Source organism: Salmo salar, chromosome 19, assembly GCF_965601325.2.
Source record: "Salmo salar chromosome 19, fSalSal1, whole genome shotgun sequence".
Taxonomy (NCBI): domain Eukaryota; kingdom Metazoa; phylum Chordata; class Actinopteri; order Salmoniformes; family Salmonidae; genus Salmo; species Salmo salar.
In genome coordinates, this window is record NC_138309.1 from 42,844,638 (window position 1) to 42,870,000 (window position 25,363).

The 25,363-nt window shown below is 44.2% G+C and overlaps 1 protein-coding gene across 7 annotated transcripts in view; it reads left to right on the top strand.

Moving 5' to 3' along the window:
* LOC106578818 (uncharacterized) overlaps window positions 1-25,363 on the top strand; it is a 217,957-nt gene that overhangs the window by 10,138 nt on the left and 182,456 nt on the right. The window contains exons 1-2 of one of the 7 annotated variants that reach the window (XM_082965734.1): window positions 7,548-7,712; window positions 24,868-24,985. The exons of the other annotated variants lie outside the window; for them this stretch is intronic. Of the exons in view, the coding sequence (XP_082821860.1) occupies window positions 24,947-24,985 (39 nt within the window). The 5' untranslated portion in view covers window positions 7,548-7,712; window positions 24,868-24,946. Of the gene's footprint in view, window positions 1-7,547; window positions 7,713-24,867; window positions 24,986-25,363 lie in introns of those variants that run through there. 7 annotated transcript variants of the gene reach the window in all.

Sequence of the window (25,363 nt, forward strand, 5' to 3'; positions counted from 1 at the left end):
AACTCCCTAGAAAGGCCAGAACCTAGGAAGAAACCTAGAGAGGATCCAGGCTATGAGGGGTGGCCAGTCCTCTTCTGGCTGTAGATTATAACAGAACATGGCCAAGATGTTCAAATGTTCATAGATGACCAGCAGGGTCAAATAATAATAATCACAGTGGTTGTAGAGGGTGCAACAGGTCAGCACCTCAGAAGTAAATGTCAGTTGGCTTTTCATAGCTGATCATTCAGAGTATCTCTACCGTTTTTGCTGTCTCTAGAGAGTTGAAAACAGCAGGTCTGGGACAGGTAGCACGTCTGTTGAACAGGTCAGGGTTCCATAGCTGCAGGCAGAACAATTAAAAACTGGAGCAGCAGCACGCCCAGGTGGACTGGGGACAGCAAGGTGTCATCAGGCCAGGTAGTCCTGAGGCATGGTCCTAGGGCTCAGGTCCTCTGAGAGAGAGAAAGAAAGAATTAGAGAGAGCATATTTAAATTAAGGATACTGGATAAGACAGGAGAAATACTCCAGATATAACAGACTGACCCTAGTCCCCTTACACATAAACTACTGCAGCATAAATACTGGAGGCTGAGACAGGAGGGGTCAGGAGACACTGTGGCCCCATTGATGATACCACCGGACAGGGCCAAACAGGCAGGATATAACCCCACCCACTTTGCCAAAGCACAGCCCCCACACCACTAGAGGGATATCTTCAACCACAAACTTACCATCCTGAGACAAGGCCGAGTATAGCCCACAAAAATTCTCCCCCACAGCACAACCCAAGGGGGGGCGCCAACCTGGACAGGAAGATCACGTCAGTGACTCAACCCACTCAAGTGACGCACCCCTCCTAGTGATGGCATGGAAGAGCACCAGTAAGCCAGTGACTAAGCCCCTGTAATAGAGTTAGAGGCAGAGAATCCCAGTGGAGAGAGGGGAACCGGCCAGGCAGAGACAGCAAGGGCGGTTCGTTGCTCCAGTGACTTTCTGTTCACCTTCACACTCCTGGGCCAGACTACACTCAATCATAGGACCTACTGAAGAGATGAGTCTTCGATAAAGACTTAAAAGTTGAGACCGAGTCTGCATCTCTCACATGGGTAGGCAAACCATTCCATAAAAATTGAGCTCTATAGCAGAAAGCCCTGGCTCCAGCTGTTTGCTTAGAAATTCTAGGGACAGTTAGGAGGCCTGCGTCTTGTGACCGTAGCATACATGTAGGTATGTACGGCAGGACCAAATCGGAAAGATAGGTAGGAGCAAGCCCATGTAATGCTTTGTAGGTTAGCAGTAAAACCTTGAAATCAGCCCTTGCCTTAACAGGAAGCCAGAGGCTAGCACTGGAGTAATACACTGCTCAAAAAAATAAAGGGAACACTAAAATAACACATCCTAGATCTGAATTAATGAAGTAATCTTATTAAATACTTTTTTCTTTACATAGTTGAATGTGCTGACAACAAAATCACACAAAAAAAATTATGGAAATCCAATTTAACAAACCAATGGAGGTCTGGATTTGGAGTCACACTCAAAATTAAAGTGGAAAACCACACTACAGGCTGATCCAACTTTGATGTAATGTCCTTAAAACAAGTCAAAATGAGGCTCAGTAGTGTGTGTGGCCTCCACGTGCCTGTATGACCTGCCTACAACGCCTGGGCATGCTCCTGATGAGGTGGCAGATGGTCTCCTGAGGGATCTCCTCCCAGACCTGGACTAAAGCATCCGCCAACTCCTGGACAGTCTGTGGTGCAACGTGGCGTTGGTGGATGGAGCGAGACATGATGTCCCAGATGTGCTCAATTGGATTCAGGTCTGGGGAACGGGCGGGCCAGTCCATAGCATCAATGCCTTCCTCTTGCAGGAACTGCTGACACACTCCAGCCACATGAGGTCTAGCATTGCCTTGCATTAGGAGGAACCCAGGGCCAACCGCACCAGCATATGGTCTCACAAGGGGTCTGAGGATCTCATCTCGGTACCTAATGGCAGTCAGGCTACCTCTGGCGAGCACATGGAGGGCTGTGCGGCCCCCCAAAGAAATGCCACCCCACACCATGAATGACCCACCGCCAAACCGGTCATGCTGGAGGATGTTGCAGGCAGCAGAACGTTCTCCACGCCGTCTCCAGACTATCACGTCTGTCACGTGCTCAGTGTGAACCTGCTTTCATCTGTGAAGAGCACAGGGTGCCAGTGGCAAATTTGTCAATCTTAGTGTTCTCTGGCAAATGCCAAACATCCTGCATGGTGTTGGGCTGTAAGCACAACCCCCACCTGTGGACGTCGGGCCCTCATACCACCCTCATGGAGTCTGTTTCTGACCGTTTGAGCAGACACATGTACATTTGTGGCCTGCTGGAGGTCATTTTGCAGGGCTCTGGCAGTGCTCCTCCTGCTCCTCCTAGCACAAAGGCGGCGGTAGCGGTCCTGCTGCTGGGTTGTTGCCCTCCTACGGCCTCCTCCACGTCTCCTGATGTACTGGCCTGTCTCCTGGTAGCGCCTCCATGCTTTGGACACTACGCTGACAGACACAGCAAACCTTCTTGCCACAGCTCGCATTGATGTGCCAGCCTGGATGAGCTGCACTACCTGAGCCACTTGTGTGGGTTGTAGACTCCGTCTCATGCTACCATTAGAGTGAAAGCACCGCCAGCATTCAAAAGTGACCAAAACATCAGCCAGGAAGCATAGGAACTGAGAAGTGGTCTGTGGTTACCACCTGCAGAACCACTCCTTTATTGGGGGTGTCTTGCTAATTGCCTATAATTTCCACCTGCTGTCTATTCCATTTGCACAAGAGCATGTGAAATTTATTGTCAATCAGTGTTGCTTCCTAAGTGGACAGTTTGATTTCACAGATGTGTGATTGACTTGGAGTTACATTGTGTTGTTTAAGTGTTCCCTTTATTTTTTGGAGCAGTGTATGATCAAATTTGTTGGTTCCAGTCAAGATTCTAGCAGCCGTGTTTAGCACTAACTGAAGTTTAGAGGGAAAACTTGTCTGTGTAGACCAATTTGGGTTTCCAATCTCTCCAAAAGAATGTGGTGATCGATGATATCAAAAGGAGCACAAGGACAGATGCAGGGCCTCGGTCTGATGCCATTAAAAGGTCATTTACCACCTTTTTACCACCAAGTGCAGTCTCAGTGCTATGATGTGGTCTAAAACCAGACTGAAGCGTTTTGTATATATTGTTTGTCTTCAGGAAGGCAGTGAATTGCTGCACAACAGCTTTTTCAAAATTTTGGAGAGGAATGGGAGATTCGATATAAGCAGACAGTTTTTTATATTTTCTGGGTCATGGTTTGGCTTTTTCAAGAGAGGCTTTATTACTGCCACTTTTAGTGAGTTTGGTACACATCCGGTGGATAGAGAGCCGTTTATTATGTTCAACAGAGGATGGCCAAGCACAGGAAGCAGCTCTTTCAGTTGCTTAGTTGGAATAGGGTCCAGTATGCAGCTTGTAGGTTTAGAGACCATGATTAGTTTCATCATTGGGTCTAGAGATATAGTACTAAAACACTTGAGTGTCTCCCTTGATCCTAGGTCCTGGCAGAGTTGTGCAGACTCAGGACAACTAAGATTTGGAGAAAAACACAGATTTAAAGAGGAGTCCGTAATTGGCTTTCTAATGATCATGATCTTTTCCTCAAAGAAGTTCATGAATTTATCACTGCTGAAGTGAAAGCCATCCTCTCTTGGGGAATGCTGCTTTTTAGTTAGCTTTGCGACAGTATCAAACATACATTTTGGACTGTTCTTATTTTCCTCAATTAAGTTGGAAAAATAGGATGATCGAGCAGCAGTGAGGGCTCTTTGATACTGCGCGGTACTGTCTTTCGAAGCTAGTCGGAAGACTTCCAGTTTGGTGTGGCGCCATTTCCGTTCCAATTTTCTGGAAGCTTGCTTCAGAGCTTGGTTATTTTCTGTATACCAGGGAGCTAGTTTCTTATGACAAATGTTTTTTTTTTTAGGGGTGCGACTGCATCTAGGGTATTGCGCAAGGTTAAATTGAGTTCCTCACTTAGGTGGTTAACTGATTTTTGTACTCTGACGTCCTTGGGTAGGCGGAGGGAGTCTGGAAGGGCATCTAGGAATCTTTGGGTTGTCTGAGAATTTATAGCATGACTTTTGATGATCCTTGGTTGGGGTCTGAGCAGATTATTTGTTGCGATTGCGAACATAATAAAATGGTGGTCCGATAGTCCAGGATTATGAGGAAAAACATTAAGATCCACAACATTTATTCCATGGGACAAAACTAGGTCCAGAGTATGACTGTGGCAGTGAGTAGGTCCAGAGACATGTTGGACAAAACCCACTGAGTCGATGATGGCTCCGAAAGCCTTTTGGAGTGGGTCTGTGGACTTTTCCATGTGAATATTAAAGTCACCAAAAATTTGAATATTTTCTGCCATGACTACAGGTCCGATAGGAATTCAGGGAACTCAGTGAGGAACGCTGTATATAGCCCATGAGGCCTGTAAACAGTAGCTATAAAAAGTGATTGAGTAGGCTGCATAGATTTCATGACTAGAAGCTCAAAAGACAAAAACATTTTTTTGTAAATTGAAATATGCTGTCATAAATGATAGCAACACCTCCGCCTTTGCGGGATGCGCGGGGGATATGGTCACTAGTGTAACCAGGAGGTGAGGCCTTATTTAACACAGTAAATTCATCAGGCTTAAGCCATGTTTCAGTCAGGCCAATCACATCAAGATTATGATCAGTGATTACTTCATTGACTATAACTGTCTTGGAAGTGATGGATCTAACATTAAGAAGCCTTGTTTTGAGATGTCAGGTATCACAATCTCTTTCAATAATGGCAGGAATGGAGGTCTTTATTCCAGTGAGATTGCTAAGGTGAACACTGCCATGTTTAGTTTTGCCCAACCTAGGTCGAGGCACAGACACGGTCTCAATGGGGATAGCTGAGCTGACTACACTGAGCCCGTGTACTCAGAGTTGGCCCGGGCTTTAGGTAAACCTTGGCACATAAACACAGTTTTTTCAACCGAGGTCCACGGTGTTCACAGGTGTTGAAAGTGCTGTCTCCAGTATGTGACTTCCTTCTCCATGTTCAGACACACAGTTCTCAAGAGTGGTGAAAATGGAAGAGGAATCAATCCCTCCCAGTACACCCATTCATATGGCACTTCACGGGAGGCTCGCTGTCTGCTCCGACCAATGGAGTCCATGTGCAGTGACGCCGTGGATAATGCCAACAGTGACTTCAGGGTAGAGCCTATAATTTGTTGTATGTCCCCCATGCTTCTGCAGCGTCATCACGTCGACTGTTCCTGAGGCCTCAGTGCCCGTTTTGAGGGAGGAAATATCCTCCCGTTTCCAGAAGCAGGCAATCCGTGTGGTTCCGATGTCAAAGATCCAGGACTGCTGGTACAACTGGTTACAAAAAGGGATGTGAATTTTTATCCCATTCTAGATCTACGTGCTCTCAGTAAGCACCTCAGAGTCTACAAACTCAGAATCCTCACGAGTCGCCGGCTATTAAAGCGATAGACTGGTGACGGCAGAGTCGAGGGGGCAAGCAGTGTCCCGTATTCAGTCTCTAGGCTTAATAAGACACCAGAAAAAGAGCTGTCTGACTCCGTCTCAGTGCATTCTGTTTCTGGGTGTCGAGCTAGACTCAATCATCTATCCCCATGGAGGGTCTCCGGGTTCCGGCTCTGCTTAGACAAATGTGGGCTGGGTCACACAGTGTGTTTTCACCAGTGCCTACTGGGGACGATGTCTACTGTGATGGAAGTCATTCCCATGGGGCTATTGTTGATACAGCCCTTCTAGCGCTGAGTGCTAGCCACTCACCTGGATGCATCTCATTACCTAAGCAGGTACGGTGCCTTTTGGCTACAAACAAATTTCTGCAGCATTGTAGGTTCCCAAGAACACAGTGGACTCCATCATTCTTAAAAATGGAAGAAGTTTGGAACCACCATGACTCTTCCTTGAGCTGTTCACCCGGCCAAACTGAGCAATCCGGGGAGAAGCGCCTTGGTCAGGGAGGTGACCAATAACCCGATGGTCACTCTGACAGAGCTCTAGAGTTCCTCTTTGGAAATGGGAGAACCTTCCAGAAGGACAACCATCTCTGCAGCACTCCACCAATCAGGCCTTTATGGTAGAGTGGCCAGACGAAAGCCATTCCTCAGTAAAAGGCACATGACAGCCCGCTTGGAGTTTGCCAAAAGGCACCTGAAGGACTCTCAGACCATGAGAAACAAGATTCTCTGGTGTGATGAAACCAAGATTGAACTCTTTGGTCTGAATGCCAAGTGTCACACCTGGAGGAAACCTGGCACCATCCCTACGGTGACACATGGTGGTGGCACCATCATGCTGTGTGGCAGGGACTGGGAGACTGGTCAGGATCAAGACAAAGATGAACGGAGCAAAGTAAAGAGAGATCTTTGATGAAAACCTGCTCCAGAGCATTCAGGACCTCAGACTAGGGCGAAGGTTCACCTTCCAACAGGACAACGACCCTAAGTACATAGCCAAGACAATGCAGGAGTGGCTTCGGGAAAATCGGAACCCGATCTAACATATCTGGAGAGACCTGAAAATATCTGTGCAGCGACGCTCCCCATCCAACCTGACAGAGCTTGAGTGGATCTACAGTACATAGAAGAATGGGAGAAACTCCCCAAATACATGTATGCCAAGCTTGTAGCGTCATACCCAAGAATACTGTAATCGCTGCCAAAAGTACTTCAACAAAGTAACGTAACAAAATGTGGAAAAAGTCAAGGGGTCTGAATTTATTCCGAAGGCAGTGCTATCTTGACAGTGCTATCTAGTTAGGCCCTGTTATGTATGATATAATGTGATACCATTATATAACATTTATCCTAGGCACTACTTTATGTTGTTACTGTGGAACCTAGAGCATTGATACTAATTGAGTACTGCGCCTGCCATGAATGTTCTATGCTTGAAACTTTAGTTTGAATGATAAAGTCATGTAAACATTCTCTGTTTCAAGTATTATTATTACTGTTTGTGTAGTAGTAAGAACACAACAGCCCCCTGTCCCCCGTCCCCCCCCACCCATTCTGCCCCCTCCTGTTCCCATCTGCCCCCTCCTGTCCCCATTCTGCCCCCTCCTGTCCCCATTCTGCCCCCTCCTATCCCCATTCTGCCCCCTCCTGGCCCCCTTCTTCCCCCTCCTCGCCCCCTTCTGCCCCCTCTGGCCCCTGTCCACCTCAGCTGACTCACCGGCATCCTCATGCCGTCAGAGCAACCCCTTCACCCCCTCTCCCCCCCACCACCTCTCCCCCTCCCTCTCCCACCCCCGCTGACATTAGCAGACATGTCCTCTCCAGGTCCAGTTCTGCTCCCCCCTCCCTTGCCTCTCCCCCTCTCCCCTGCCTCTATCCCTCTCCCCTGCCTCTCTCCCTCCTCCCACTCCTGCGTTCAGTTCACCTCTCCACCTATCACCTGCCTCCCTGCATGCCTCCTTCCCTCCCTCCCTCCCTATCCCCCTCGCGACGTCCTTCCCTCCGTCCTTTTCAGAGCTGCTGAGAACAGAACAGATATAGCAACACAGCAATGCAGTGCTTCTCAGTGCGAGTAGGTGTGAGAGAGATAGACAGCGGCCTCAAGTAACACTTGTAACTATATCATTGACTGAACGAGGTCGCATCGGAACCTGTGAATGGAATAATATTGTAGTACATCTTGTTAGTGTTGGTGAGTTGAAGATCTTTGTGACTTTCCGTTGTCCTTTCTCAGTGTTGTTGTCATGTTTTCAGTTGTGTTTCTCATGTGTTTCTCGTGTGTTTCTCATGTGTTTCTCGTGTGTTTCTCATGTGCTTCTTGTGTGTTTCTCATGTGTTTCTCATGTGTTTCTCGTGTGTTTCTCATGTGCTTCTCATGTGTTTCTCATGTGCTTCTTGTGTGTTTCTCATGTGTTTCTCATGTGTTTCTCGTGTGTTTCTCATGTGCTTCTCGTGTGTTTCTCATGTGCTTCTCGTGTGTTTTTCGTGTGTTTCTCGTGTGTTTCTCGTGTGTTTCTCATGTGCTTCTCGTGTGTTTCTCGTGTGTTTCTCGTGTGCTTCTCGTGTTCTTCTCGTGTGATTCTCGTGTTCTTCTCGTGTGTTTCTCATGTGCTTCTCATGTGTTTCTCATGTGCTTAGTGAAAAGTAAGTTTGAGTGGTTTCCTGGTACTCTGAACTACTTTGCAGATGCTGTGTTTCAGATTGACATAACACATTAGATTCCCTGCGGACAGTTTGGAATATTTATTCTTTAGAGGCACCTTGATCTCAGATCGTCATTATTAAGACAGCATTTTAACACAGGGCTGTGTTGTTGCATGCTTTAAATCTGTGACTAAAATGGAGAGTGTTTGCAAATCTAGCATTACAGTGGCTTTAAACCACATCAGGACATAAGCCCATGTGGTACCAGATATGAGCAAAACTCTACTTTGTCAGTCACTGAGTTGCAGGAGCGGTCATGTTTGAGTCAGGAACACTTTAGTGCACCAGTGGGATGGTATAAGCTGTGTGTTGTCATCTTTGAGTCCAAGACGACCCAAATTCTCCACCGTTCTGCCAAAGTGTGCACTTGTACACTCCCCGTAAGTATTGGCCTGGCAATGGCCAACAAGCATTAGAATTGGCCAACAAACATTAGAATGGCAGCAGGTAGCCTAGTGGTTAGAGCGTTGGGCCAGTAACCGAAAGGCTGCTAGATCAAGTCCCTGAGCTGACAAGGTCCAAATCTGTCCTGCTCCTGAACAAGGCAGTTAACCCACTGTTCCTAGGCTGTCATCGTAAATAAGAATTTGTTCTTAACTGACTGGCCTAGTTAAATAAAGGTTAAATAAAATAAAAATGGGCCACCAAGCATTAGAATTGGCCTAAAAGTGCACACTTGGGAGAATCATTATGCACACTAAGTAGCGAGGGATACAGTGCTTGGTTGTCACCAGAAACCTGGGGCTTAAGAGATGGGCTGTAGTGAATGATGGACAGGCCCTTGATGAGGTGATGGAAAGTCTTGGCAGCACACAGAGTTTTATCATATGATTTGTACTAGAGATCATTCCGCGCTGTCCAAACAAACATTAACACTTTTAACACGTCACACATGGACACAGACACACATAACTACACACACACAGTTATAACTACATGCACACACACACCCAAATATGAACACAAGAGAGAGAGGGTGAAATTACCCTGCAATCACACACATAGTGTTGCAGAGTCAGAGAGGCTGGCCCAACAGGAGAGGCTGGCCCAACAGGAGGGTGGCCTGCAGAGTCAGAGAGGCTGGCCCAACAGGAGCGTGGCCTGCAGAGTCACAGAGGCTGGCCCAAAAGGAGAAGCTGGCCCAACAGGAGCGTGGCCTGCAGAGTCAGAGAGGCTGGCCCAACAGGAGAGGCTGACTCAACAGGAGGGTGGCCTGCAGAGTCAGAGAGGCTGGCCCAACAGGAGATTCTGGCCCAACAGGAGGGTGGCCTGCAGAGTCAGAGAGGCTGGCTCAACAGGAGGGTGGCCTGCAGAGTCAGAGAGGCTGGCCCAACAGGAGAGTCTGGCCCAACAGGAGGGTGGCCTGCAGAGTCAGAGAGGCTGGCTCAACAGGAGAGGCTGGCTCAACAGGAGGGTGGCCTGCAGAGTCAGAGAGGCTGGCCCAACAGGAGAGTCTGGCCCAACAGGAGCGTGGCCTGCAGAGTCAGAGAGGCTGGCTCAACAGGAGGGTGGCCTGCAGAGTCAGAGAGGCTGGCCCAACAGGAGAGTCTGGCCCAACAGGAGCGTGGCCTGCAGAGTCAGAGAGGCTGGCCCAACAGGAGAGGCTGACTCAACAGGAGGGTGGCCTGCAGAGTCAAAGAGGCTGGCCCAACAGGAGAGGCTGGCCCAACAGGAGCGTGGCCTGCAGAGTCAGAGAGTCTGGCCCAACAGGAGCGTGGCCTGCAGAGTCAGAGAGTCTGGCCCAACAGGAGCGTGGCCTGCCAGACCACATAACATGATTTAAAGATAGTAAACATATCAGAGTACTATAATGAATGGGACAATCTTCCTCCTTCAAATGAGTGTCACTTTATAATGCTCTCCTGGGTCAATGATACTGCATCAGTCAAGCATAGGACAGATCTCACAACACAAGCAATGCATTAGGAAGTGGAATAAGGGTTTATTAGAAAATAGGATGCAAACACATGACAGATCAGGGTCTGCAGGAGGGTATAAACAGTGATATTGTGACAGAGAGCAGCCTGATTGGAGATGACAGATCAGGGTCTGCAGGAGGGAATAAACAGTGATATTGTGACAGAGAGCAGCCTGGTTGGAGATGACAGATCAGGGTCTGCAGGAGGGTATAAACAGTGATATTGTGACAGAGAGCAGCCTGATTGGAGATGACAGATCAGGGTCTGCAGGAGGGAATAAACAGTGATATTGTTACAGAGAGCAGCCTGGTTGGAGATGACAGATCAGGGTCTGCAGGAGGGTATAAACAGTGATATTGTGACAGAGAGCAGCCTGGTTGGAGATGACAGATCAGGGTCTGCAGGAGGGTATAAACAGTGATATTGTGACAGAGAGCAGCCTGATTGGAGATGACAGATCAGGGTCTGCAGGAGGGAATAAACAGTGATATTGTTACAGAGAGCAGCCTGGTTGGAGATGACAGATCAGGGTCTGCAGGAGGGTATAAACAGTGATATTGTGACAGAGAGCAGCCTGGTTGGAGATGACAGATCAGGGTCTGCAGGAGGGTATAAACAGTGATATTGTGACAGAGAGCAGCCTGATTGGAGATGACAGATCAGGGTCTGCAGGAGGGAATAAACAGTGATATTGTGACAGAGAGCAGCCTGGTTGGAGATGACAGATCAGGGTCTGCAGGAGGGTATAAACAGTGATATTGTTACAGAGAGCAGCCTGGTTGGAGATGACAGATCAGGGTCTGCAGGAGGGTATAAACAGTGATATTGTGACAGAGAGCAGCCTGGTTGGAGATGACAGATCAGGGTCTGCAGGAGGGTATAAACAGTGATATTGTGACAGAGAGCAGCCTGATTGGAGATGACAGATCAGGGTCTGCAGGAGGGTATAAACAGTGATATTGTGACAGAGAGCAGCCTGATTGGAGATGACAGATCAGGGTCTGCAGGAGGGAATAAACAGTGATATTGTTACAGAGAGCAGCCTGGTTGGAGATGACAGATCAGGGTCTGCAGGAGGGTATAAACAGTGATATTGTGACAGAGAGCAGCCTGGTTGGAGATGACAGATCAGGGTCTGCAGGAGGGTATAAACAGTGATATTGTGACAGAGAGCAGCCTGGTTGGAGATGACAGATCAGGGTCTACAGGAGGGTATAAACAGTGATATTGTGACAGAGAGCAGCCTGGTTGCAGGGTAGAGTTGGATATAACAGATCAGGATACATATCTATTTATAAACAGTTTCATATTCAGGTCAGTTCCTTCTGACTAACCTTTACACCACACCAGCCATAGGCCATACACGCAGTCCTCTTCAGACCTGGGTTAAAATGCTAATCAAATTATTTCACATACTTTGAGCGTTTGCTTTAGTCTGGCTAATGTGCCATGTGATCAGAGTTGGCATTTCTATTGGTTTCATTGCACCAAGCAAGCTAAATTAATCACAGAGACATACAGTACTTGAAATGATTTTGAAATTAGTATTTGAACCCAGATCTGGTCTCCTTCTCTACGGTCACATGAGAACACGGAATCCCACACTGCTAGGAAGTGTTTACTGGTAGAAAGGACTGGCATGTCATGTCCTGGCAGAAGGAAGTGTTTACCGGTAGAAAGGACTGGCATGTCATGTCCTGGCAGAAGGAAGTGTTTAATGGTAGAAAGGACTGGCATGTCATATCCTGGCAGAAGGAAGTGTTTACCGGTAGAAAGGACTGGCATGTCATGTCCTGGCAGAAGGAAGTGTTTAATGGTAGAAAGGACTGGCATGTCATGTCCTGGTAGAAGGAAGTGTTTACCGGTAGAAAGGACTGGCATGTCATGTCCTGGCAGAAGGAAGTGTTTAATGGTAGAAAGGACTGGCATGTCATATCCTGGCAGAAGGAAGTGTTTACCGGTAGAAAGGACTGGCATGTCATGTCCTGGCAGAAGGAAGTGTTTAATGGTAGAAAGGACTGGCATGTCATGTCCTGGTAGAAGGAAGTGTTTACTGGTAGAAAGGACTGGCATGTCATATCCTGGCAGAAGGAAGTGTTTACTGGTAGAAAGGACTGGCATGTCATGTCCTGGCAGAAAGAAATGTTTACCGGTAGAAAGGACTGGCATGTCATATCCTGGCAGAAGGAAGTGTTTACTGGTAGAAAGGACTGGCATGTCATGTCCTGGCAGAAAGAAATGTTTACCGGTAGAAAGGACTAGCATGTCATGTCCTGGCAGAAGGAAGTGTTTACTGGTAGAAAGGACTGGCATGTCATGTCCTGGCAGAAGGAAGTGTTTACTGGTAGAAAGGACTGGCATGTCATTTCCTGGCAGAAGGAAGTGTTTACTGGTAGAAAGGACTGGTATGTCATTTCCTGGCAGAAGGAAGTGTTTACCGGTAGAAAGGACTTTAGGTAGCCTTTGGTGAGAGATGTTTCTTTCTAATGGTCTTTTGACTTTGTTATCTATTGACATGGTGTGTTTACATGATTGTGAATATCCTCAAAATGTTGTGTCAGTTATGAGTAGGTGGCAGGGGAGGTGTTATCATGTGTATCTATTAGGATTTTTTTGTAGGTGGATGATTGGAGCTGGTTGTTGATGCTGGTATTAATCTGATGATAGGAGCTGGTTGTTGATACTGGTATTAATCTGATGATAGGAGCTGGTTGTTGATACTGGTATTAATATGATGATAGGAGCTGGTTGTTGGAGCTGGTTGTTGATACTGGTATTAATCTGATGATAGGAGCTGGTTGTTGATACTGGTATTAATCTGATGATAGGAGCTGGTTGTTGATACTGGTATTAATCTGATGATAGGAGCTGGTTGTTGATGCTGGTATTAATCTGATGATAGGAGCTGGTTGTTGATACTGGTATTAATCTGATGATTGGAGCTGGTTGTTGATACTGGTATTAATCTGATGATAGGAGCTGGTTGTTGGAGCTGGTTGTTGATACTGGTATTAATCTGATGATAGGAACTGGTTGTTGATACTGGTATTAATCTAATGATAGGAGCTGGTTGTTGATACTGGTATTAATCTGATGATTGGAGCTGGTTGTTGATACTGGTATTAATCTGATGATAGGAGCTGGTTGTTGGAGCTGGTTGTTGATACTGGTATTAATCTGATGATAGGAGCTGGTTGTTGGAGCCGGTATTAATCTGATGATAGGAGCTGGTTGTTGGAGCTGGTTGTTGATACTGGTATTAATCTGATGATTGGAGCTGGTTGTTAATACTGGTATTAATCTGATGATAGGAGCTGGTTGTTGGAGCTGGTATTAATCTGATGATAGGAGCTGGTTGTTGATGCTGGTATTAATCTGATGATAGGAGCTGGTTGTTGATGCTGGTATTAATCTGATGATAGGAGCTGGTTGTTGATACTGGTATTAATCTGATGATAGGAGCTGGTTGTTGATACTGGTATTAATCTGATGATAGGAGCTGGTTGTTGATGCTGGTATTAATCTGTTGATTGGAGCTGGTTGTTGGAGCTGGTTGTTGATACTGGTATTAATCTGATGATAGATGGTTGTTGATGCTGGTATTAATCTGATGATTGGAGCTGGTTGTTGGAGCTGGTATTAATCTGATGATTGGAGCTGGTTGTTGATGCTGGTATTAATCTGATGATTGGAGCTGGTTGTTGGAGCTGGTATTAATCTGATGATCGGAGCTGGTTGGTGGAGCTGGTTGATGATGCTGGTATTAATCTGATGATAGGAGCTGGTTGTTGATACTGGTATTGATCTGATGATAGGAGCTGGTTGTTGGAGCTGGTTGTTGATGCTGGTATTAATCTGATGACAGGAGCTGGTTGTTGGAGCTGGTTGTTGATGCTGGTATTAATCTGATGATAGGAGCTGGTTGTTGGAGCTGGTTGTTGATGCTGGTATTAATCTGATGATAGGAGCTGGTTGTTGATGCTGGTATAAATCTGATGATAGGAGCTGGTTGTTGATACTGGTATTAATCTGATGATAGGAGCTGGTTGTTGGTGCTGGTTGTTGATGCTGGTATTAATCTGATGATAGGAGCTGGTTGTTGATGCTGGTATTAATCTGATGATAGGAGCTGGTTGTTGATACTGGTATTAATCTGATGATAGGAGCTGGTTGTTGGAGCTGGTTGTTGATACTGGTATTAATCTGATGATAGGAGCTGGTTGTTGATACTGGTATTAATCTGATGATAGGAGCTGGTTGTTGAAGCTGGTTGTTGGAGCTGGTTGTTGATGCTGGTTGTTGGAGCTGGTTGTTGGAGCTGGTTGTTGATACTGGTATTAATCTGATGATAGGAGCTGGTTGTTGGAGCTGGTTGTTGATACTGGTGTTAATCTGATGATAGGAGCTGGTTGTTGATGCTGGTATTAATCTGATGATAGGAACTGGTTATTGGAGCTGGTTGTTGATGCTGGTTGTTGATGCTGGTATTTATCTGATGATAGGAGCTGGTTGTTGGAGCTGGTATTCATCTGATGATAGGAGCTGGTTGTTGGTACTGGTATTAATCTGATGATAGGAGCTGGTTGTTGATACTGGTATTAATCTTATGATTGGAGCTGGTTGTTGGAGCTGGTTGTTGATACTGGTATTAAACTGATGATAGGAGCTGTTTGTTGATACTGGTATTAATCTGATGATAGGAGCTGGTTGTTGGAGCTGGTTGTTGATGCTGGTATTAGCTGATGATAGGAGCTGGTTGTTGGAGCTGGTTGTTGATGCTGGTATTAATCTGATGATAGGAGCTGGTTGTTGGAGCTAGTTGTTGATGCTGGTATTAATCTGATGATAGGAGCTGGTTGTTGATGCTGGTATTAATCTGATGATAGGAGCTGGTTGTTGATGCTGGTATTAATCTGATGATAGGAGCTGGTTGTTGATACTGGTATTAATCTGATGATAGGAGCTGGTTGTTGGAGCTGGTTGTTGATGCTGGTATTAATCTGATGATAGGAGCTGGTTGTTGATACTGGTATTAATCTGATGATAGGAGCTGGTTGTTTGAGCTGGTTGTTGATGCTGGTATTAATCTGATGATAGGAGCTGGTTGTTGATGCTGGTATTAATCTGATGATAGGAGCTGGTTGTTGATGCTGGTTGTTGGAGCTGGTTGTTGATACTGGTATTAGTCTGATGATAGGAGCTGGTTGTTGGAGCTGGTTGTTGATACTGGTATTAATCTAATGATTGGAGCTGGTTGTTGATGCTGGTATTAGTCTGATGATAGGAGCTGGTTGTTGGAGCTGGTTGTTGATACTGGTGTTAATCTGATGATAGGATCTGGTTGTTGGAGCTGGTTGTTGATACTGGTATTAATCTGATGATTGGAGCTGGTTGTTGATACTGGTATTAATCTGATGATAGGAGCTGGTTGTTGGAGCTGGTTGTTGATGCTGGTATTAATCTGATGATAGGAGCTGGTTGTTGGATCTGGTTGTTGATGCTGGTTGTTGATGCTGGTATGTTTCTGATGATAGGAGCTGGTTGTTGGAGCTGGTATTAATCTGATGATAGGAGCTGGTTGTTGATACTGGTATTAATCTGATGACAGGAGCTGGTTGTTGGAGCTGGTTGTTGATACTGGTATTAATCTGATGATTGGAGCTGGTTGTTGATACTGGTATTAATCTGATGATAGGAGCTGGTTGTTGATACTGGTATTAATCTGATGATAGGAGCTGGTTGTTGATGCTGGTATTAATCTGTTGATTGGAGCTGGTTGTTGGAGCTGGTTGTTGATACTGGTATTAATCTGATGATAGGAGATGGTTGTTGATGCTGGTATTAATCTGATGATTGGAGCTGGTTGTTGGAGCTGGTATTAATCTGATGATTGGAGCTGGTTGTTGATGCTGGTATTAATCTGATGATTGGAGCTGGTTGTTGGAGCTGGTATTAATCTGATGATCGGAGCTGGTTGGTTGAGCTGGTTGATGATGCTGGTATTAATCTGATGATAGGAGCTGGTTGTTGATACTGGTATTGATCTGATGATAGGAGCTGGTTGTTGGAGCTGGTTGTTGATGCTGGTATTAATCTGATGACAGGAGCTGGTTGTTGGAGCTGGTTGTTGATGCTGGTATTAATCTGATGATAGGAGCTGGTTGTTGGAGCTGGTTGTTGATGCTGGTATTAATCTGATGATAGGAGCTGGTTGTTGATGCTGGTATTAATCTGATGATAGGAGCTGGTTGTTGATACTGGTATTAATCTGATGATAGGAGCTGGTTGTTGGTGCTGGTTGTTGATGCTGGTATTAATCTGATGATAGGAGCTGGTTGTTGATGCTGGTATTAATCTGATGATAGGAGCTGGTTGTTGATACTGGTATTAATCTGATGATAGGAGCTGGTTGTTGGAGCTGGTTGTTGATACTGGTATTAATCTGATGATAGGAGCTGGTTGTTGATACTGGTATTAATCTGATGATAGGAGCTGGTTGTTGAAGCTGGTTGTTGGAGCTGGTTGTTGATGCTGGTTGTTGGAGCTGGTTGTTGGAGCTGGTTGTTGATACTGGTATTAATCTGATGATTGGAGCTGGTTGTTGATACTGGTATTAATCTGATGATAGGAGCTGGTTGTTGGAGCTGGTTGTTGATACTGGTGTTAATCTGATGATAGGAGCTGGTTGTTGATGCTGGTATTAATCTGATGATAGGAGCTGGTTATTGGAGCTGGTTGTTGATGCTGGTTGTTGATGCTGGTATTTATCTGATGATAGGAGCTGGTTGTTGGAGCTGGTATTCATCTGATGATAGGAGCTGGTTGTTGGAGCTGGTATTAATCTGATGATAGGAGCTGGTTGTTGATACTGGTATTAATCTTATGATTGGAGCTGGTTGTTGGAGCTGGTTGTTGATACTGGTATTAAACTGATGATAGGAGCTGTTTGTTGATACTGGTATTAATCTGATGATAGGAGCTGGTTGTTGGAGCTGGTTGTTGATGCTGGTATTAGCTGATGATAGGAGCTGGTTGTTGGAGCTGGTTGTTGATGCTGGTATTAATCTGATGATAGGAGCTGGTTGTTGGAGCTAGTTGTTGATGCTGGTATTAATCTGATGATAGGAGCTGGTTGTTGATGCTGTTATTAATCTGATGATAGGAGCTGGTTGTTGATGCTGGTATTAATCTGATGATAGGAGCTGGTTGTTGATACTGGTATTAATCTGATGATAGGAGCTGGTTGTTGGAGCTGGTTGTTGATGCTGGTATTAATCTGATGATAGGAGCTGGTTGTTGATGCTGGTTTTAATCTGATGATAGGAGCTAGTTGTTGATACTGGTATTAATCTGATGATTGGAGCTGGTTGTTTATGCTGGTATTTAATCTGATGATAGGAGCTGGTTTTTGATGCTGGTATAAATCAAATTATATCAAATTTTATTGGTCACATACACATGGTTAGCATTTGACCGCCTCACTGCTGCTCTCTATTTGTCCCCAAGGCAGACATACAGATGGATATCCACAGACAGGCCAATCTGTCACCTACCCTGAGAGGTTTACCCCATAGGATTACAAAACTTCAGATTTAGGGGCTGTGTCAGTCTGCCACAGTCACATACAGTGAGGGAAAAAAGTATTTGATCCCCTGCTGATTTTGTATGTTGGCCCACTGACAAAGAAATGATCAGTCTATTATTTTAATGGTAGGTTTATTTGAACAGTGAGAGACAAAATAACAACAAAGAAATCCAGAAAAACGAATGTCAAAAATGTTAGAAAATGATTTGCATTTTAATGAGGGAAATAAGTATTTGACCCCTCTGCAAAACATGACTTAGTACTTGGTGGCAAAACCCTTGTTGGCAATCACAGAGGTCAGACGTTTCTTGTAGTTGGCCACCAGGTTTGCACAAATCTCAGGAGGGATTTTATCCCACTCCTCTTTGCAGATCTTCTCCAAGTCATTAAGGTTTCGAGGCTGAAGTTTGGCAACTTGAACCTTCAGCTCCCTCCACAGATTTTCTATGGGATTAATGACTGGAGACTGGCTAGGCCACTCCAGGACCTTAATGTGCTTCTTCTTGATCCACTCCTTTGTTGCCTTGGCCGTGTGTTTTGGGTCATTGTCATGCTGGAATACCCATCCACGACCCATTTTCAATGCCCTGGCTGAGGGAAGGAGGTTCTCACCCAAGATTTGATGGTACATTGTCCCTTTGATGCGGTGAAGTCCCTTAGCAGAAAAAGAGTGTGCTCCTAATCTCAGCTCGTTACCTGTATAAAAGACACCTGGGAGCCATAAATCTTTCTGATTGAGAGGGGGTCAAATACTTATTTCCCTCATTAAAATGCAAATCAATTTATATTTTTTTTGTTGTTGTTATTCTGTCTCTCACTGTTCAAATAAACCTACCATTAAAATTATAGACTGATCATTTCTTTGTCAGTGGGCAAACGTACAAAATCAGCAGGGGATCAAATACTTTTTTCCCCTCACTGTACTTACCAGTGGAGGTTGGTGTCGTTTAAGATGAGAGGAGGACAGTTTTCTTTTTTCATGAGCATGGCCTTATATTACAGCAAATTGGATGACTGTCATTCATATTCCATTCACTCAGCTCAATGTAACATCAATAAGTTAGGCTACTACATGATGCTCAAATTTTCCTTTTATCCATTTTGAGGTTGCTACAACCTAGCCTATGAATGACAGTTTACAATGTAGGTGCACACAGCAAAAATTTGAGGTGACAGACAGCGACAGATGGACAGACAGTGGCACATCCAATACCGCCTTGCACACTCTTGCCTGCATCTAGCTGACCTAGGGTGTAATCATTAGTCCAACAGTTGTAAACAAGAGTTTATATCCCTCTGTTTGAGCCGGGTGTTTGAGTAAGCTAAATTAGCTAGCTGCATTTGCTAGCTCAGTAAGTGAAACTGAAACACAATGACGAAATCTCTCTCTCTATGTACAGTGCCTTCGGAAAGTATTAGAGCCCTTGACTTTTCTACATTTTGTTACGTTACAGCCTTATTTCTAAAATTGATTAAATAGTTTTTTCCCCCTCGTCAATCTACACACAATACCCCATAATGACAAAGCAAAAACTAGTTTTTTGAAATTTTTGCTAATTAAAACATTAGTGGTTCTAAACTTGTTCCATTTAAGAATGATGGAGTCCACTGTGTTCTTGGTGACCTTCAATACTGTAGAAATTGTTTGGTACCCTTCCCCAGATCTGCGCTTTGACACAATCCTGTCTCGGAGCTCTACGGACAATTCCTTCAACCTCATGGCTTGGTTTTTGCTCTGACATGCACTGTCAACTGTGGGACCTTATATAGACAGGTGTGTGCCTTTTCAAATCATGTCCAATCAATTGAATTACCACAGGTGGACTCCAATCAAGTTGTAGAAACATCTCAGGGATGATGAATGGAAACAAGATGCACCTGAGCTCAATTTAGAGTCTCATAGCAAAGGGTCTGAACACTTATGTAAATAAGGTATTTCTGTTTTTATTTGTAATAAATTTGCAAACATTAAAAACTTGTTTTTGCTTGTCATTATGGGGTATCGTGTATAGATTGCTGAGGATTCTTTTTTGTTATATCCATTTTAGAATAGGCTGTAACATAAAAAAAATGTAGAAAAAGTAAAGGGGTCTGAATACTTTCCGAAGGCGCTGTATCTCTCTATCTCTCTCTTTCTTGCTTCTCTTTCATTTTTTTAAGAAATTAATTTGTTCAAAACTGTTCAACTGTTGTCTTTCTCTCTTTGAGTCAGCTACTCATGTTATGCACTGCAGTGCTAGCTAGCTGTGGCTTATGCTTTCAGTACTAGATTCATCCTCTGATTCTTTGATTGGGTGGACAACATGTCAGTTCATGCTGCAAGAGCTCTGATAGGTTATTTTTTATTTTTATGAAATTCATTGATGATGGTCCTCCCCTTCCTCTTCTGAGGAGCCTCCACTGATACGCACACGCACGCTAACCACTCCGAGAGAGACTTGAGCAAATTAGAGTTCATGTTTTTCTAGACACACACCAGAAGATGGACTTTCCCCTAGTTGTACCACCTGTTTCAGTCAGATACAGTACTGTGTCTGCGCCTCTCATCCTCCCCCTTAAGTTACTTGAGTCATGGTACGACAAAGGGGTGATATGACCTCACTAAAATAGTGAAGTCACTGAGGGAGGATGAGGTCAGGTGACTGCTGGCCAGGGTTAGCTGATTGGTGCAGAATGTGACCGACCGGTGATGAATTTATTCAACGTGACGTAATGCATCTCAGTGACGATAGCCTGGTTAACCAGACTGAACAGAAAGTGAAACAATAGTAGAGTGTTACTTTATTGATCCCTGCTTGGGAAATTGTTTTATCACTCAGCATCATCAATAACTTACAAGGACAGAACACATACAAATGACAAACACATGTTATTAAACACATTAAGACAAATTAAGGCACCTGCACCTTAGTAGCCATACAAGAAAGATTCAGATATTAAGGAGGTAAGAAATGTTGTCTGAGCAATAGCATTCATTCTGGTTAAACCAGGCCACAGCATTCATTCTGGTTAAACCAGGCCGCAGCATTCATTCTGGTAAACCAGGCCACAGCATTCATTCTGGTTAAACCAGGCCACAGCATTGATTCTGGTTAAACCAGTCCGCAGAGACGCAGTATAAACCAGGCCACAGCATTCATTCTGGTTAAACCAGGCCGCAGAGACGCAGTATAAACCAGGTCACAGCATTCGTTCTGCTTAAAACAGGCCACAGTTTAAACCAGGCAACATTAAACCAGACTACAGCACAAACCAGACTACAGTACAAACGAGATCACAGTATAAACCAGACTACAGTATAAACCAGGCTACAGTATAAACCAGGCTACAGTATAAACCAGACTACAGTATAAACCAGACTACAGTATAAACCATGCCACAGTAGAAACCAGACTACAGTATAAACCAGACTACAGTATAAACCAGACTACAGTATAAACCATGCCACAGTATAAACCATGCCACAGTATAAACCAGACTACAGTAGAAACCAGACTACAGTATAAACCAGACTACAGTATAAACCAGACTACAGTATAAACCATGCCACAGTATAAACCATGCTACAGTATAAACCAGATTACAGTATAAACCATGCTACAGTATAAACCAGACTACAGTATAAACCAGGCTACAGTAGAAACCAGACTACAGTATAAACCAGACTGCAGTATGAACCAGATTACAGTATAAACCATGCTACAGTATAAACCAGACTACAGTATAAACCAGACTACAGTAGAAACCAGGCTACAGTAGAAACCAGACTATAGTATAAACCAGGCTACAGTATAAACCAGGCTACAGTATAAACCAGACTACAGTATAAACCAGGCTACAGTATAAACCAGACTACTGTATAAACCATGCCACAGTATAAACCAGATTACAGTATAAACCAGACTACAGTATAAACCATGCTACAGTATAAACCAGACTACAGTATAAACCATGCCACAGTATAAACCAGACTACAGTATAAACCAGACTACAGTATAAACCAGACTACAGTATAAATCAGACTACAGTATAAACCAGACTACAGTATAAACCAGGCTACAGTATAAACCAGACTACAGTATAAACCAGGCTACAGTATAAACCAGGCTACAGTATAAACCAGGCTACAGTATAAACCAGACTACTGTATAAATCATGCCACAGTATAAACCAGACTACAGTATAAACCAGACTACAGTATAAACCAGACTACAGTATAAACCAGACTACAGTATAAACCATGTCACAGTATAAACCAGACTACAGTATAAACCAGACTACAGTATAAACCAGACTACAGTATAAACCATGTCACAGTATAAACCAGACTACAGTATAAACCAGACTACAGTATAAACCAGACTACAGTATAAACCAGGCCACAGTATAAACAAGACTACAGTATAAACCAGACTACAGTATAAACCAGACTACAGTATAAACCATGCCACAGTATAAACCAGACTACAGTATAAACCAGACTACAGTATAAACCAGACTACAGTATAAACCAGACTACTGTATAAACCAGACTACAGTATAAACCAGACTACAGTATAAACCAGGCCACAGTATAAACAAGACTACAGTATAAACCAGACTACAGTATAAACCAGACTACAGTATAAACCATGCCACAGTATAAACCAGACTACAGTATAAACCAGACTACAGTATAAACCAGACTACATTGATGATTCAGTGTCTAGGAAGTATAGCCACCACTGTGAAGTCAGAATGCGTCGAGGAATGGTTTTCCTCATTCCCGATATGTTACTTTTATATTTGAGTCATTTAGCAGACTTTTATCTAGAATGACTTACAGGAGGCAATTAGGGTTAGGTGCTTTGCTCAAGGACACGTTGACAGATTTTTAACCTTGTCTGTTTGGGGATTCGAACCAGCGACCGTTCAGTTACTGGCCCAACACTCTTAACTGCTAGACTAGCTGACGCCCTGTGTTTGTGCTGTCTTAGCTGTCAAGTCCATGGTTATTTTCAGATCTGGTATCCGGCTAGAGGATGATACCATCCGCTGGTGTTGTAATACTCAAAGTTGAGTAAAGACCACAGACCACAGACTACAGACCACAGACCACAGACTACAGACCACAGACTACAGACTACAGACTACAGACCACAGACTACAGACCACAGTCTACAGACCACAGACCACAGACCACCGACTACCGACTACAGACCACCGACCACAGACCTCAGACCACCGACCACAGACCACCGACCACAGACCTCAGGCCACAGGCCACAGACCACAGACCTCAGGCCACAGACCACAGGCCACAGATTACAGACTGCAGACCAAAGACCACAGACTACAGACCACAGCGTCCCTTCAATCTCTCTCTCCATCTATCTTCTGCTACTGCCATTGACCTATTCATTCTGCTGCTGTGCTGGTGACAGTGTGAGGGTTTAGCCAATAGCCTTTATTACAGATTACTGCTACCCTTCAGCCAATAGACTTTATTACAGATTACTGCTACCCTTCAGCCAATAGACTTTATTACAGATTACTGCTACCCTTCTGCCAATAGACTTTATTACAGATTACTGCTACCCTTCAGCCAATAGACTTTATTACAGATTACTGCTACCCTTCAGCCAATAGACTTTATTACAGATTACTGCTACCCTTCAGCCAATAGACTTTATTACAGATTACTGCTACCCTTCAGCCAATAGACTTTATTTCAGATTACTGTTACCCTTCAGCCAAAAGATTTAATTACAGATTACGGTTCCCTTCAGCCAATAGACTTTATTACAGATTACTGCTACCCTTCAGTTCCACTCTCTCTGTGTATGTTCTGAAGGTAGTGATCTGTTAGTGATCTGTGGTCATAATGAAGGTAGTGATCTGTTAGTGATCTGTTAGTGATCTTTGGTCATAATGAAGGTAGTGATCTGTTAGTGATCTGTGGTCATAATAAAGGTAGTGATCTGTTAGTGATCTGTGGTCATAATGAAGGTAGTGATCTGTTAGTGATCTGCTAGTGATCTTTGGTCATAATGAAGGTAGTGATCTGTTAGTGATCTGTGGTCATAATGAAGGTAGTGTTCTGTTAGTGATCTTTTAATGATCTGTTAGTGATCTGTTAGTGATCTGTGGTCATAATGAAGGTAGTGATCTGTTAGTGATCTTTGGTCATAATGAAGGTAGTGTTCTGTTAGTGATCTGTGGTCATAATGAAGGTAGTGATCTGTTAGTGATCTGTTAGTGATCTGTGGTCATAATGAAGGTAGTGATCTGTTAGTGATCTGCTAGTGATCTTTGGTCATAATGAAGGTAGTGATCTGTTAGTGATCTGTGGTCATAATGAAGGTAGTGTTCTGTTAGTGATCTTTTAGTGATCTGTTAGTGATCTGTTAGTTATCTTTGGTCATAATGAAGGTAGTGATCTGTTAGTGATCTGTGATCATAATGAAGGTAGTGATCTGTTAGTGATCTGTGGTCATAATGAAGGTAGTGATCTGTTAGTGATCTGTGATCATAATGAAGGTAGTGATCTGTTAGTGATCTGTGGTCATAATGAAGGTAGTGATCTGTTAGTGATCTGTGGTCATAATGAAGGTAGTGATCTGTTAGTGATCTGATGTCATAATGAAGGTAGTGTTCTGTTAGTGATCTGTGGTCATAATGAAGGTAGTGTTCTATTAGTGATCAGTTAGTGATCTGTTGTCATAATGAAGGTAGTGATCTGTTAGTGATCTGTGGTCATAATGAAGGTAGTGATCTGTTAGTGATCTGTTAGTGATCTGTGGTCATAATGAAGGTAGTGATCTGTTAGTGATCTGTTAGTGATCTGTGGTCATAATGAAGGTAGTGATCTGTTAGTGATCTGTGGTCATAATGAAGGTAGTGATCTGTTAGTGATATGTGATCATAATGAAGGTAGTGATCTGTTAGTGATCTGTTAGTGATCTGTGGTTATAATGAAGGTAGTGATCTGTTAGTGATCTGTTGTCAGGCTGAAGGTAGTGATCTGTTAGTGATCTGTTGTCAGGCTGAAGGTAGTTATCTGTTAGTGATCTGTTGTCAGGCTGAAGGTAGTGATCTGTTAGTGATCTGTTAGTGATCTGTTGTCAGGCTGAAGGTGCTGCTGTGTTGCTGTGTTTCAGCCAGCTCCAGCTGATGTGACAGGGCTAAGGCTTGGGCACCACAGTCCTGCCTTCCTGCCCTGAAGCCCTCTGATCCACCATGGGGAATGAGACCAGCGCCATCGCGGCTGAAGCACCGGTAAGACCAGGGATGGCAGAGACTTACTGATTGGCTGGCTACCATAGGCTGCTACTACCAGCTATAATCTGTGCTGTTAGATGCTGCTATCTTGTAGTCTGTTCCCAGGTCTGTTTTTGCTGTTTAAGTGTTTCTGTATTCCAGTAGCTCACTGTTTACACAGTGATAATAAACTTGTGTGATTGTGTGTATGGTATTTTGCTCATGCATTTTGGATAGAAAGCAGTAGCCTATTGTTTTGGACATTTAACTGCACCAACACTGCACTAATCCATCTGAAAATGAAAAAAACACATCCAGTGATTTCCCTGAAGGAGGGTGTTACTCACAGTGAGGGGGACGGGGGTATTACAGTCTGTCTGTAGACTAGTATCGGGG